The 16,008-nt window shown below is 50.7% G+C and overlaps 1 protein-coding gene across 1 annotated transcript in view; it reads left to right on the top strand.

Annotated features, from left to right (window-relative positions):
* Positions 1–12,724: 12,724 nt before the first annotated feature.
* LOC100942509 (heparan sulfate glucosamine 3-O-sulfotransferase 3B1) overlaps positions 12,725–16,008 on the top strand; it is a 44,104-nt gene continuing 40,820 nt past the window's right edge. The window contains exon 1 of the mRNA XM_003791075.3: positions 12,725–13,745. Coding sequence (XP_003791123.1) covers positions 13,189–13,745 — 557 coding nt within the window. The 5' untranslated portion in view covers positions 12,725–13,188. The remainder of the gene's footprint in view (positions 13,746–16,008) is intronic.

Raw genomic sequence — 16,008 nt, 5'->3', positions numbered from 1 at the left:
AAAAATCAGCCTCCAAGGGTAGGTCTTTGGTACAGATCTGTCCCCAAGGGTATTTGTCAGCCCTTACATTTATGAGGGTGGATGTGAAAAAGTCTCATTGTGAGGGCTACAAAACACAGACAGGTCAGGATTTTAGGGGCACTGATAGAAAATTTGAATTTTTGTCCAATTTTTAAAATTAAATTTTAAAATGACAAAAAAATCTCATTGGTGTTTCAGATTATCCTGGTATCCTATACATTTGTGCCAAGTATAAGTAAAAACACTCCAAGGCACGTTAATTATTAGGAGGATATAAATGACAATTACAGTAAGGAATTACCTCATACTTATTAGAATGGTAACTGTTTTATAAAAAGTACAAAAATTATCAGGTGTCAGTGAGAATATGAAGAAAGTAGAACCTGTATGTACTGTGGGTGGGATTCTAAAATGGTGCAGCTGTTGTGGAAAATGACATTTCAGTTTCTCAAAAAATTAAACATGGAATTACCATATGATCCAGTAAGTTCACCTTTGGGTATATGCCCCAAAGAATGGAAAGCAAGGGCTCAAAGAGATTTTTGCTCACTCACAGTCATAGCAGCATTCTTCACAGCAGCCAAAAGGTACAGACAGCGTAAGTGTCCCCATCAATGGCTGAACAGAGGAGGGAAATGAGGTGAGAGAGAGATAGCACCGAGCCGTAAAAAAGGAAGAAAATTCAGACATATGCTACAACACGGACGGACCTTGAGGACTGAGGTTCCATGGCTGAGTCACAAAAAGACAAATACTGTCTCTGTACTCAGCCAGTCTGCTACACGGGCCGCCTGGAGCAGTCACACTCAGAGAGACTGGGAGTGTGCTCAACACCAGGAACCATACACGGAAAGGTGGTTGAAACGGTAACTTTAATGCTATGTGCATTTTACTATAGTTAAAAATAAAAACTAAAGAGACAGAAAAGAGACATAACACTATGGCAGTGGTTCTGAACCTTGAGCACGCATCAATCTTGTTCAACACAGAGTGCTGGGCCCAGACTCCAGTGTTTCTGACTGTGTTTCAGATAAGCTCCCTAGGTGATGCTAGTGTGGGGGGCCCAAGGACCACACTTTGAGAATCATTTGAGTTTTTAATAAAGTGCATCTTTTCTTTTCTTTTCTTTTTTCTAAAAGCAATGAGATTTTTAGCATGCTGGGAGGCCGAGGCCGGTGAATTGCTTGAGTTGAGGAGTTTGAGAGCAGCCTGAGCAAGAGCAAGCCCCTGTCTCTACTAAAAATAGAAAAACTGGCTGGGTGTTGTGGCAGGCACCTGTGGTCCCAGCTATTTGGGAGGCTGAGGCAAGAGGATCGCTGGAGCCCAGGAGTTTGAGGTTTCTGTGAGCTATGATGCCATAGCACTCTACCCAGGGAGACATAGCAAAACTCTGTCTCAAAAAAAAAGCAATGGGAATTTGCTGGAATTTTCACAAATAGTACCTTTGTAGAAATAGCCACATTCTCAATGAAGTGCAATTTAATTATTGCCAAACTTGTACAATGTGTCAGGCATGTTTTGGGGAACTTTGTATTAATTCAACCCTCTCAAACTAAATTCATTTATTCAACAAACATACATGGAAGGCAGGGCACAGTGGCTCACACCTATAATCCTAGCACTCTGGGAGGCTGAGGTGGGTGGACTGCTTGTTTAAGACCAGCCTGACCAACAGTGAGACTCCGTCTCTACTAATAATAGAAAAATTGAGGCAAAATGATGGCTTGAGCCCAAGAGTTGGAGGTTGGAGTGAGGTATGATGATGCTATGGCACTCTACCCAGGGCAACAGCTTGAGACTCAGTATCAAAAAAAAAAAAAAAAAAAACACACACACACAAAAACCCCAAAACCCCAAAAAACCAAAAGCAAATATACACAGAGAAACTCTGTCCTTTGCAGGGCACTATACTAAGTGTTCACTGGTGAATGAAGTAGAAACACATATTCCTAGCAGAGGAGAAAGGTGATACAATGGGTGAACAAACAAATAGCAACGTTAGAAATTACCAAAAGTACTGGGAAGAGAAAAGTGCAGTTGAGCCACAGAAAACCTACCATGAATAAAATCAGGAATAAACTACAGCAAAGTGACATTGAAAATGAAAGTTAGTACTATAAAGATCCAGGGAGCTGACTTGGAAGACTGTTGCCCAAGACGGGTCCTGAATGTCAAGAGGGAGGTCTGCACGAAGCAGCAGCTGTGGTGAGGAAGAGTGAGGGCGCGAGCTGGGTGTCCTGGTGGAAGTGACAAGACTTGCTGGAAGGTTGGGTATGGGACGGGATGGGGAGGAAGAAAGCAGGGACTCACCCCAGGCTTCCAGCCTGGAAAATTAGGTGAGATAAGGACATGGGAGCAAAATTGTGAAATCAAGATTCCTATTGCGAATGCATGCACGTAAAATGTGATGTTTCTGTGAGATACCCAAGAGGCACTGTGAATAACTCAGTTAGCAGTTATGAGTCTAGAACTCAGAAAAGACGTCTGGGCTGAAATGCACTTTAAGGGTCATGAAAATGGACTTGGCAGAATCCCCTAGGACAGGGGTTCTCCGCTGCGGCCTGGTAGACGTTGGGGCAGCTGAGTCTTTGCAGCAGAGGCCATCGTGTGCACGGCAGGGTATAAAAACTATATACTTAGATAGTCTGCTACGTCTATAGCAGTGTCGCTGGCCTCTACCCACTAAAGTCAGTAGCAGCTCCCTCAGCTGTGACAACCAGAAATGTCTCCAGACATTGTCAGATGCCTTTTGAGAAGGGGGTGGGGACAACATTGCACTTGGGTGAGAACCACACGCCAGGGAGAGGAAGGAGAGGACAAGAAGGACGGGTGAGCCCTGAACAACTCTAACATTTAGAGGGTTGGGGAAAGAGGAGAAACAAACAAAGGAAGGGGAAATACACAGAGTGAACAGTGAGGTGAGAACAAAATCAGAGCAGCTCAGGGTTGCAGAAGCCAAAAGACGTGAGGGTCAAGGAGGACAGGAGGTCTCTGGAATCCACTGCTGCTGAGAGCTCCTGTAAGATAAGGGCCGAAAAGGGCCCACGGGCTGTCTGGAGAATCAGGGGCTTCTGGGGAGATGGCACCTTTCCAGATATGTGCAGCCCCTCTCTTTCCCACCCTCAACTCCTTCCATTAGACAAGAAGTAGCCAAAGGCAAGTGTCTTGATCCCACCCACAGAGGCTTATGGACTGTTGAGAAAGAAAGTACCAGCTGTTCACGTCAGGGGTCCTGGTCTTTCAGCCTGAGAGAGCGTAAGCTGGTGGCCTAAGTCCTCTCTGTCCATGCCAATAGGAACTCAAGGGCACAGAGTCTTCCTTTCAGGCTTCTGTAGAGGGTGACGAACTTGCTTCATTGCAGGCTCACAGGGATATAGGCTGCTGTCCCGTCACCACAGCAGCAGCAACTGAGCCCCACTGAATGGACATGGTGAAGAGAGCAACACAATGGCTAGAGAAGGAGGGACAGGCAGAACCTTCACAGGAAACCCTTAAGAAAATAAAACCCTTGGGGAAGACAGGCAGACCTTGACGTAAAGGGGAGTGGTTTGGAACACTTGGGTATAGCACAAACAAGACACAGTTAGTTAGTTAGTTAGTTTGTTTGTTTTTTGGAGACTGAGTCCCACTGTCACCCTGGGTAGAGTGCTGTGGCATCATAGCTCACGGCAACCTCAAAGTCTGGGGCTTGAGCAATCCTCTTGCTTCAGCCTCCTAAGAACTGGTACTATAGGCACCTGCCACAACACCCATCTAGTTTTTCTATTTTCAGTAGAGACGGGGGTCTCGCTCTTGCTCAGGCTGGTCTCGAACTCCTGAGCTCAAGTAGTCCACCTGCATCAGCTTCCCAGAGTGCTAGGACTACAGGCATGAACCACCATGCTCAGCTGTCACTGTGATTTTTTAAAGCCTGTAATCTGGAATGAAAAATTCCCTGGTTGCCAGGGGTTATTAGGGAGAAAAGGGGGAATAGTCAAGTCACAGAGAAGCTTTAGGGCAGTGAAACACTCTGTGCGACATGGTGGGTACATGTCATTAAACACTGGTCCAAATGCAAAGAATGTACAACCCTGAGAGTGAGCCCTAATGTGAACTGTGGGGTTTAGTCCATAAAACCCATCCAGTGTTGGCTAATCAATTGTAACAAATGGACCACACTAATGCAAAAATTAAGCAAGGAAACTGGGTGTGTGGTTTTAGAACATACATGGAAACTCTGTTTTTTCCACTCAATTTAAACTTATTAATTACAAAAGAAGTAAGGAGTAAGAAAAATAATTCCCTAAACTCTCAAAGGACTACAGAAAACACAATCCTTCCAAAAAAGGACAAACAAGATGGCAAGATAGCTCAATGTTTCAAGTAAAACACCACCAAACAACAGAAGACAAAAAAAAGCAAGCTCTTGGCAGAGGTCTGGCAAGAGTGAAAGAGAAGAACAGAATAAAGAAATAGGAAAAAAATGATAACAATTGAAATGTTTCAGAGTTCAAGAAGACAGGATAAAGGAAATGATATCCTAAAAACTGGAAAATGTCTAGATTTAATATTATTATAGAAAGAAGTATAGGCATGAAAGACAAAGGAAATAGAGTATGTTTGTAATTAGTATAGCACGAGTCTCTTACAGACAGGGCTATGTTCTGAGAATGCGTTATAGGTACTGTGGATGTCATGGAGTGAACTCAAGGAAACCGAAGTGGTATAGTCTATCACACACCTGTAGGGTTCACCTACTGCCCTGGGCCACAAACCTGTATAGCATGTCACCATACTGAATACTGTAGGTAATTATCTAAGCAGAGAAAAGATACAGTAACAATATGGTTTTATAATCTCATAAACCACTGTCATGTATGTGATCCTTTTATAGACTAAAATGTTGGCATGTGGTATGTGACAGACAGTATTCTGGAAAAAAAATAGTACAAAACAAGCAAAATAGAAAAAAATAAAAAACTGAGTCAAAGTTTTGGACCTTGTTTTGCAAAATTTCCCTTAAATTCAACCCTAAAGATGCCATAGAAACAAGAGATCCCAGTTTTCAGAGTAGGGAGAACATAAAAAGCCTTAGAAAGGTAGGAGAAGGTTTTTATGTTTCAGGGTAGGGGAAAAAAATGGTACCCTGGAGTAGAAGAGGGCCAGTTGCTACAACAGGAAGTAGGCCAGGGAGGAAGTCCTCCCCTGATATTTGTCCCCTACCGGCTCCTCAGACAAATGGGTTAGGATGCAGGCAAGCAGTACTTACAAAGAAAAGTACCCTGAGCTCAGGTACTTGTAATTTCACTGAGGTGGGGCCATTTGAACTGGTAGGCAGGTGCTACCCAGGGAATAGTTGAGCCCCATATCTAACACCAGAGTCCCCCAGGCAACTAGAAATCATGAAAGCATACATGCTCGCGCCTGGGGTTTCTCCTTCCCAGCTACATATTGTCAGCTAAGGATCTGAGAGCTCCCAGGAGCATGAGCTCCCCGAGAAAGAGTAAACAACTAAGACATGGAAACTACCAGTTTAAACAGTTAGAGATACTGGATATAACATATACAGTGGTTAAAATCAGTTACTCAGTAGAGGTGTTAGATTGCAGAACAGATAGAAAGAATGAACTGGCAACATTCGAGGCCAACAGAGAGCAGACTAAGTTTCATAAAATTCTAAGTGAAAAAAAAATAGTTTAGTATAACCTAAGAACTTGCTACTCAAATTTTTCAAATATAAAAAGGCAACAGACAGGCATTCTCAAGCAGGTAAAACTTCAAGAAGTACAGCATCCACAAATGCATCTCAAAACAATAACAATGAACAACAATACCAATCACTCTATGGATTCCAGCCAACTATGATGTATCAAAAATGAAGTTCTCTTTGGTATCTACCAAGAAGAAAAAAACCATTTCATCATAAGGACATTTCTACTCGAACATTTATAGCATCTCAATTCATAATCACAATGATGTGGAAAGAGCCCAAGTGCTCAACAACCCATGGATGGATTAATAAACTGTGGTATATGTGTGCCACGGAATACTATTCAGCCATAAAAAGATGGAGACTTTACGTCTTTTATATTTACCTGGATGGAGTTGAAGAACATTCTTCTTGTAAAGGATCTTGAGAATGGAAAAACAAGCATCTCCTGTACTCAATGCTAATTTGAAACCAGCCAGTGAACAACTAGAGGCCCACACAAGAGAAAAACACAGTTCAATTCAAGAAGAAGGGAGTGAGTAGGGAGGTAGGGGCCGAGGTAACTCATCTGATGAGCACAATGTAGGAGTATAAGGCACACCTCCTGGGTGAAAGACTTAAATACAGCTCAGACTTTACCTAACAAGGGCTAGCAATGCAATCCAATTATATGTGCCCTATATTAATAAGAAATTTTTAAAAATTTCTCAGATCTCAAAGCAATTTTATGTGCTTCCTTGAATCACATAAAAGTAAAACTAAGAGTAGGGAACTTAATGGAATGGTAATTAAGTGTGTAAATAATATCATCAATCTTGATCAAGTCTGCACTAGGTAATTTCTTTAAAGTTGAAGGGGCAAAAGCAAGTATGTGTGCTTTTGCACATACTGTGAATAAATGCTGTCTGTAAGTAAAATATATCATTTTAAAAAATGACTCTAGGCCGGGCATGGTGGCTCATGCCTGTAATCCTAGCACTCTGGGAGGCTGAGGCTGGAGGATCATTTGAACTCAGGAGTTTGAGATCAGCCTGAGAAAGAGCAATACCCTGTCTCTATTTAAAAAATAGAAAAATTAGCCAGGTGTGGTGGTGGGTGCCTGTAGACAAGGGTGAGGCAGGGAGCTCCCTTGAACGTAGGAGTTTGAAGTTGCTGTGATCTAGGTTAAGGCCAGGGCACTCTAGCCTGGGCAACAGAGTGACACTCTGTCTAAAAAAAAAAAAAAAAAAAGTGACTTTAGACCTACAGACATATGCATTTTATTTTCTTATCTCTCAGGTACTTTTTATGAAACAACACTCCCAGGAATAAAGAGCCATTTATAATCATCCTTTCATTTTCAAACTGAACTTATTTATAGTGAACATTTTTTAACAACTCAAATTCATAGGGAAGGATCACTCGTATCGTGGCAGAACATTGCTATTTAATGTTCCAGTTCAGAAAATAAGGGAAGAGAAGAGGACACCGTACACTTTTTTTGCTTGTATTTCCGTCTAAGATTTGGCAACAGTGGTTTCCTCTGGAGAGAGAGAGAGGGTTTGGGGTCAGAAAAAGTTATACTCTCTATTTCTTAAAAACTTGATTTGTTGTTCAGGACTTGTATTATTTTCTTCATCATTAAAAAATTAGCTCAATAAAAAGGAACAAGTAAAAAGTAAGACTGTGTTTGGATCACGGTGGGAGCTATACCACAGAGAGCGAGGGACACAGGTTGGAATGAGGGGAACATGTGCAGGGTGCCTGGTTTGTCCCCCACCTTCGATGTTGCTATAATGTTAGCACATTGCTCTGAAAAGGTGTCTTTATTTCAGGTTAATGTGAGGGTACCAACAAACAAGTCACAGTATTTGAATCTGTTAGGTAGAGTTCCTCTTGTACTTACGCCCTTCTCCCAAAAGGTGTGCCATGCATGTTTCACAACACATATGAACAAGCTTATGTCAAAGGGAAGAGGAGAAAGCAGGTGTGGGCAGAAGGAAAAGTCCAGCTGTGATGCAGGCCCAGCATCCTGTGCGAGCCCTGTCTGAGCTCTGGTGCTCAGCCCTGCAGAGATGCCTGGAGCTGGGCTGGTGGGACCAGGCCTTTACCCCTACACTGCCACTGGCTGGGCACCACCCTGGGAAGGGGGCACAGCTGTCCGTGTACTTTCTCTCTGTAGCAGTGCTCTGCCATCTTGGAGGGGAGGACAGCTGCAGGCTGTGTGCTGACAGCATCTCAGGAGTTGGGGCAGCAAGTCCTTCGCTGATGGGGTCCTGGTGACATCAGTGTCCACCTCAGGGAGACTGAAGACTCATGGACAAGGAGATGAGGAAGTGCTCTGAGGCAAGAAGGACTGAGGTGCAGAGTAGTGATGGGGTCACTCTTTGGCCTGCATCTCCCTCCACTGTGACAGAGGCAGGGAGAAGCATCTGTCGGTAGGGAGGTTTGTGGTAGAAGGTGTACACAAGCCCTCATCAGTCACTACGTTCTCAAAGAAGCTCTGGGAGGAGAGAAGCATAGGAAACGCATGTTTCAGAGATTGGGAAAGCGGGGCACCTGGGGACACTTAGGGAGGGAGCAGGGCACCTTATGTCCATAGGAAGTTTGTGGTGGGAAAATTAAAGCTGGACCAGCCATCTCTACAACGCGGTTTCTCCATCAACTGAGCAGTTCAGGCACTGAGTTAAAGGCAGGAATGGCCTGGAGGATTTCCTGGACTAGGAGAGTGCCCCTGAGTAAGATGGGGCTCAAACACAAATGGGCAGTGGTGCTAAGGCTCAGAAGGGTCAGGCATCCTGACCATATGGGGAAATAAACGCAGCTCTGGTGTATCGTGTGTCAGGGTCCTGACAGGTATCACACCCTCAGATTGGGCAACAGGAGGAGAGAATAATACTAATAATAATACAAAGGCGCTTGGTAGGGGGCGGGGGGAACAGCAGGGGCCACAGGGCGCTTTGGCTTTGGTAGTGGCTTTACCTACCACTCAAGGCCTGAAGGGTGAGGGGCACAGTCCTGCGAGAACCGAACCCTGAGAGTGGAGAGGACTTCCTGACTGGAGCTGGACTTCCATGGGAGGGAAGCAGCCAGCAGCGTGCCTGGGGCAGAGTTACCTTCCCCAACCTCCACCCGTGTCTCCCCACCCTGCCAGTCTCTCTCCCCTTCTCCAGGAGGCCAGGGAGCTCCGTAGCCTAGGGCAGGATGCAACGTGGAGGAAGGATTTGGAATCAGCAGCAACTTACTGGTTGCTGACAGCTGACAAACCATTCTGGGCATCAAACTTATTTTATCTATAAGATGCTAGCAATCCTCTCTCTCGTGTGGTTTACAGAGGGGTCCTCGCACATGGCAGCTCTTACTGCGACAGTGCCTCCAAATTGGGGTAGTGGGTGCAACTGGGGCTGGTGGGCGCACGTTCTCCTAGGCTCAGCCGGAGCTCACTCCGGGAAGCGTTTCTTTACTGTTAGCCACTCTCCCAAACGATTCTTCCTTCCTGCCGCCGGCTTGGCCCTAGGAGGGGAAGGAGGTGCCCTGGCGTGTGAGACCTACAAGGCTCCGGCGGCCACAGGCGCATCGCTCGCTGCGCGCTCCAATTGGGAGAGAAAGTCCCCTGTTCAGCGCGCTCCAGGCCACCCGGCAGCTGCGCGGCCCGGGCCAGAGCGCTCCCTGGCGGGCGGGCATCCGAGCAGCGGCTGCTCCTCCGCCCTTCCCGGCCGGCCGCCAGAACAGGGCGGAGCGAGCGCAGCTGCTAACCTCGAGGGGCCACCTCGCTGCTGGGGGCGCGGGAGGAGGGCCGGATTCCGGTGGCAGGATCTGCGGCTCTGGGCCACCGGTTCAGGCAGCTCCAGGAAATGCCTGCCTGCTTAGAGGTCCCGCAGGGAGCTGTGGTGGGGGCGCCTTGGCTGGGAAGGCCAGGGGTCTGGAGACCTAGGGGCCGGAGCGCTGGAGCAGCCACGAAGCCTCTCATCCCGAGCGTAGGCTAGGAGAAACTCCACGAGGAAAATATTGAGGGATCTTTTGGCACAAGTCCCCATTTCACAGATTTGGACTTTTAGGGCCTGTGACTGGCCAGGCTATGGTCATAAGCAGAACCCTGGAGAGTAGGGGAAGGAGAGGTCGCTGAGGCGATCCGACCCGGTCCTGGCAGAACAGCAAGGCCTGCCTCTTGGATTGGAGCCCTCAGAGGTGATGGGTGCGCACCCCATTAGGTAACCCCAAATAAGCAAACGGAACAGAGACTGACAGGTCTGCTGGAATTGAATTCTCTCCTTCCTATGTTTCCCAGTGCACACTGTTGACTAAATTTATAAGAGGCTAATCCTTCTGCAGGTTTTGGTCGTAGTTCTTTACTGATGCCCAGACTGCAAGCGCGGGTCGGGGGGAGGAGGACTGCTTTGAGGGCAGAAGCTACCAGCTCTGCCCAGGGTTGAGCCTCGGAATCCGCATCTGCGGAATGGGACGACGAGAGGGAAGGCGCTTGCCAGGGGACTGCCCAGAGCTACTGGTGCCCGTGGGAATTTCGAGATGCAGCCTGAGACTCCCCAGAGCTGCGGGAGGGGCAGACCAGCCAGGTGGGTGAAAGGGCCAAAGGGTCTGGTCGCCGCCGAGGTCCCGCTCCAGCGCGGCTCCCCAACCCGCCTGGTGCCGCTCAGGTCGGGAATGACCAACCGACGTGGGACGCGGAAGACCCTGGGCATTGCCCACACACACCGCGAACTCCTCCATCATTCTTAGCAGTGTGGATTGAATAAACACCTAGAGGGCTGGGCTGGCGACTTAGCTCTGGAGTGCCCAGTTCAGCTTTGCACTCAAGGCAACTTCCGATGCCCACATCTTTTCCTCCACCCCCTCCCTCCTTCCCTTTACTCCCCACCCCCCGCCAAAAAAAAGAGTTGTTAAATACAGCGGGTCCTCGATTTGTAAGCACTCTCTTGCTGGACTTTGCTAACCCTCAGAAGAAGGACTATTTTTTCCCATTTGAGTCATCGAAGTCCTTAAAACACTAAGATTTTCGCCCCGTTGGGCCTGTAGTTCCCCACTCGGGAGCTACAATTGGCCAAACACACACCCGCAATAACACGAATTTCCGTGAAGTGATGAAGAGGCATTTGAGCACGTGCCCTTTAGAGACACAGTTCCCCAACACATTTCAAAATAGAGTCGGGCTAGGACTCAGAAATATATGTGTTCTCATGTTTTAGAAGTCTAAAACAAATTGATAATGAATAGATTTAGTTAAAAATTAAGGGTGAATAGGTCACTTCTGAAGAAAAACACAGCATCCCAGGAAACAGGAGGAAAGGCTGGAAAGAAGTTCTCTCCCTGAGAATATAAAAGGAGCAGCAAAATCCTCTACCTGAATTATATTACCCTCAACATTTTTGTAGGAAAATGTCTCAGGCTCAACTTCGTTACAAAGAGATGGGCCATAGCACAGCCGTGGTGGCTGCTGGGGTGTCTCCTGACCACCACGGCCGCTGGGGCGCATTTCTGATTTCAGTCAGACTGGCTTTCTCCATTTGCTCACCACCGAGGGGAACTACACCTAGGGGAGGGTTGCAGACTCTCGAGGACATTCGGGGACATTTAGTCAGGAAGAGAGGGGCAACAGCTGGTCCTGGACCGCTCAGTAGAGCTCTGGTCGGTTCCGCTGCGTGGCAGTGAAGTGCAGCGCAGGCGGTGGTTCTCGTGTCACCTCGTAGGCGACACTCAGCTCCCAGGGCCGCGCTGGGGTCGGAGACGGAAGAAACGCTCTGTCCCCGGAACCGTGGGTAGCCGGGCATTGGAGGCCCTTGACCCCACAAAAGCTAGGTTACAAGTTATCAAAACTTTCTGCCCATGATTAGAACGCCCGCGAGGATCCTGAGCTTCCTAACTCCAAACGCCAGGGCAGGAACTCAGCGGAGCGGCGCACCCCTAGCTAGCGCTCTCCGCAGCGAGCGGTTTCTGAACTTTGCCGGACTCGCCCTCGCTCCCGCTCCTGCCTGAACATCTTGGCCAAGAAATAGATGAGGGTGGCTTGGAGTGAACTCTGACTGTTAAATAGGTGCATTTCCGTGATGGACGTGCTCCAAAATGACGTTTGATTAAAACAAAATCGTGGCAAAAGAGAACACCTAATAATCAGTGTCAGGGGTCAGTAACCAAACTGGTTCCTAAAAGGAGATTCTTGGCTTTAATATTTATTCAGGTACGGAAGGAGATAGAAAATCCCTAATGTTTCCAACACACTCTCGTCTAAATAAAACTTCTGCACGTATTACAGGAGCGTATATTTCAACCAGAAAACTTTTTAGCATACATCATCTCCCGGTTAATTTCTCCCTTCTCTCCTTCAAACTCTCCAACGGTTCCCAGGCATTTTTAGGAGATCGGAGAAAAGTTTTCTTGAGGACCATTTACACCATCTCCAGTTAACTGGCAGGCGAGGGAGATGAATCCCCGAACAAAGAATTAGGAGAGAGGGATGGTGGGACGTTGACAGCGATTTCCAAACATGCTTTCGATTCAAACTTTCTAAAACCGTGTCTGTCCGGAAAAGTCCCCCCTCTCTGCGAGTCTCGGGCTGGGTTTGGGCTGGTTCGGTGGCTGAGCGCATCTCCGGTCCTGCCTTTCCTCCTCTGACTCCTCCCTATTCTGAAACACTTCACATCAGGAGCCTGTCGGAGAAATATCCGAATGGGGACTCCTGTCTTGACATCTGGGTAACTACATCTGGCTCCAGCGGAGCGAGTGCGGAAATGCTCACCGGTGAGAGTCGGACCTCTCTCCCGGCTCCACCACTGCAGCATTCTTCCAACCACCAGCTCCTGTCACCAGTCCCTGGATCCGCCTCTCTGAATCCGCCCCTTGACACGCAGCCAATAGCAATACCCGGTCGCTGTACACCGCCCCCAACCCTTTCCACACCCCCATGTCTTGGGAGCTGGTTGGCTGTGCCGCGCTCGGCGAAGCGCCCGTATTTGCTTGGTGCGCGGGGCTTCTGGTAGGTAGAGCCGCCTGTCACTCTGGAAGACCAGGCCCGCCCACTCCACCTCGGTTCTGGGCGCTCTTCCTGCGCAGTTCTCCTCCGCAGCCTCTGCGGGGAAGTGCCGGGGCTACTCGCGAGGCTCAGTTCTTAGGACAGCGAGAAGGCAGCCCCGGCGTGTGGCCGTGCGCACAGTCCAGAGTGGCCAGGGAGCGGGAGTGCAACATTCTCTTGTCCGAGCCGGTCGTCGCGCTACAGCAGCAGCTCCTCCGCCAACAGTTACCGCCGTCCCGACTTTCCATTCCAGTTGCCGCTCCTCCCGGGCAACATGTCAAGAGCCGCCGACGCTACAGCTGCCGCCGCCACCTGGGGAGAAGCAACAGCAGCAGCGGTGGCTGCGGGCACTCGGGGGCAATAAACCGAGCCACCCGGGCGTCCAGCAGACCGGGGTGCCCTTTCTGCGCTCACTGCTCCGGCGGTCCCCGCGCCATGTACTGAGCATGTCCCTGGCCGCGCCCGCGGGCAGCGTATGGGGCAGCGCCTGAGCGGCGGCCGATCTTGCCTCGATGTCCCCGGCCGGCGCGTGCCGGAGCCGCCCCCGCCCCCGCCGCCGGTGAGGAGGAAGCTCGCGCTGCTCTTCGCCATGCTCTGCGTCTGGCTCTATATGTTTCTGTACTCGTGCGCCGGCTCCTGCGCCGCCGCGCCCGGGCTGCTGCTGCTGGGCTCAGGGTCCCGAGCCGCACACGCCCCGCCAGCCCTGGCCAGCCCTGCTGGGGATGGGACGCCTTCCCGGCAGTCGTTCCGGGCGCCTCCAGCCACTCTGCTGGCTGCGGGCAAGGAGATGGCCGAGGGCGCAGAGAGCCAGGAGGAGCAGAATCCCGAGGCGCCAGACTCCCCCAGCCCTATCTCCAGCTTTTTTAGTGGGTCTGGGACCAAGCAGCTGCCGCAGGCCATCATCATCGGCGTGAAGAAGGGCGGCACGCGGGCGCTGCTGGAGTTCCTGCGAGTACACCCCGACGTGCGCGCCGTGGGCGCCGAGCCCCACTTCTTCGACCGCAGCTACGACAAGGGCCTCGCCTGGTACCGGTGAGTTTCCCCTCCAGGGGATGGGGCGCCGGCCACATTCACACGGTGAAGGAAGGGAGACGTGGCATAATATAGGAAAGTGACGGGGGTAGTTCAGTCCGCCGGGGGCGGGAAGGGACAGAGAAACACCGTGTGTGCCAGTGGCGCAGCGCATCCCGCCAGACGTGGTCTGGGGTGCGTCCAGCTCTGTTTTCTCCACAACACGCAGAAACTTCTCCCGGAGCGCTGGCGACCCCGTGATCCATGGTGCCCTATAATTAATCAGGCGACCTCGCTGCTGGGAAGCTGGGCAGAGACCGAGACCGCCCTCGGTGGAGAAGAGGCACCTCAACCGTGGCGGTGTCCCATGCAAATCCTATTCATTGCTCGGTTTTTCGTTTTGCCTTGAGGAACCCGGGAGGCTAGAAGGAGTGTTCTGCGTGTCTCCGGACGCAGTGCCTCCCTAAACCAACTTCTAAAGCAGCTTCTGCTTCCCAGATGGGCACGGGACTGGGGTCTGCGGCGTCCAGTAGAGGCCGCAGAGTCTGTTAACTTTTTGTTACAGTCGGTCTTGTTACCGGAACCCCAAGAGGGCCAGACCTGCGTCGCCCACGAGCTGCTTGGGCTAAGGGAGGGTGAGCTGGGCGGGTGGCCCGTCTCGCTTGCCTGGCGGGCGGGCGGGCTGCACGCCGAGCGTGGAGCGGTGCTGGTCCCTGTCGGGCAAAGGGGCGCATTGCAGCCGGCGGCCGCGGCGCGCAGCTTTGAAGGCTCCACAGCGCTGCGAGCATAGCCCGCCGGTTTCCGCCTCCTCGGCTAGGACAGAGATGCTGAGAGAGCAAGAGCACAGACGCGTGTCTCCGCGGGCCCTTTACGAGTCAGGGGCAAAGGATATTTGGGCCCATTGAGAAATGAGGGTTGTTTTGAGGTCGCGCCTTCCGGAAATTCTATTCTCGAGTCGGGTTGTGGGTCAGGTTCCAAAGGGACATTGGCCCCGGGGTCATAATCACGACCTCTGCCCACCGCTTCCCACAGCTACTGGTGTTGGGGGTAAGCTGTTGTGTTGACCGAGCTTCGGATGAGGCGCTGGTGTGCAGAGTGGTCTAGACTCCGTTCTGGGGAAACGTCTTCTGGGTCCAGGACCAGTCACTGCCCCCCTCTCCCTGGTCTCTGGCCACAAACCCTGACCTCAGCTAGCATGACTCCTTAGTTCCCACCACCCCTCCAGGCCCAATTAGCTTCAAAGAGACTTAGGAAACAGAAGGGAAAAGCAAACTGAGCCCCATTCCCTGTCCTCACCCCACGTTCCGGGCGGTTCGGAATGGAGCGTGAAGGGGGGGGGGCTGATCCTGCGGATTACAGCCGCTCCTTTCCCAGCCTCGCCCTACCCCCATCCCCTTTGTCCTTACTGTTTTTATTATTGTCAGGAGTCGCCCAAAGAGGTTTACCCAGCCCTGACAGTCACCCTTCCCACTATCCTCGGGCCGCGTCCTGTTCCCGGGAAACTGGTGATTAAAACAGGGTTCTGGAGTCCAACGCCTAAATTCACGTCCAGAGTCGTCGCCTCAGTTGAGCCTCAGTGCGGTCATCTGTGCAGTGGGAATAATGCCTTTCTAGACCTCGCTGGCGAGAGTGAGTGCGCTGGTGCAGTCAGGTGCCTGCCAGGCGCGTGCTGGCCTCTCCGATTGTTAGCTGTTGTCATCGATTATGTAGTTGTTACTTCTCCCACCACCGCTCCCCCTCCTCCGGGAATGATGATTCTGGGGTGGCAGGCTATAACTAGCGCCCTTCCAGGTGGAACCCGCCAGGGCCCGCAGGCAGCCTGGGATTGTCTGTGATCAGACACACTTGGGGCGGGTTTGGGAGGAACTGGCAGGAAAAGAACCTTAATGTTAAGCTGTTTTAGAAGCACCTGGGGCAAGCTGTGGAAATCCCCATAGGAAGATTCACGCAATCTCTTAGGCGGCTGCCCTCCACCTGCCACGTTCCTTTTGATTGACTCAAAAAAAGCTGAATAAAGAACGAAGCCGCCCTGGAAATCCTTGCTGTGTGCCTGCGGAGGGGGAGCGCAACTCTGGAGTCCGGGCGGGACCGAGCTGGGTGGCTAGACCCGGGGAGCTTCATCACTCTCCCAAGCCATCTCCCTGAACGGACAAGCTGGACTGCCTGGACCAGGAGGCTCAGGGCCAGCGGCGGTGACCGGGAAGCCGTGGAGCCAACTGCACGTGCCGCGACTGCCCCAGCAGTGCCCGGCGCGGCCACACGGTTAGAAGATCTTCTTAAGGAA

Source organism: Otolemur garnettii, unplaced genomic scaffold, assembly GCF_000181295.1.
Source record: "Otolemur garnettii isolate 467f Iridium unplaced genomic scaffold, OtoGar3 scaffold00046, whole genome shotgun sequence".
In the NCBI taxonomy this organism is placed as follows: Eukaryota; Metazoa; Chordata; class Mammalia; order Primates; family Galagidae; genus Otolemur; species Otolemur garnettii.
The sequence above is the reverse complement of the archived record's forward strand: the minus strand, read 5'-3'. Positions and strand labels throughout refer to the sequence as shown.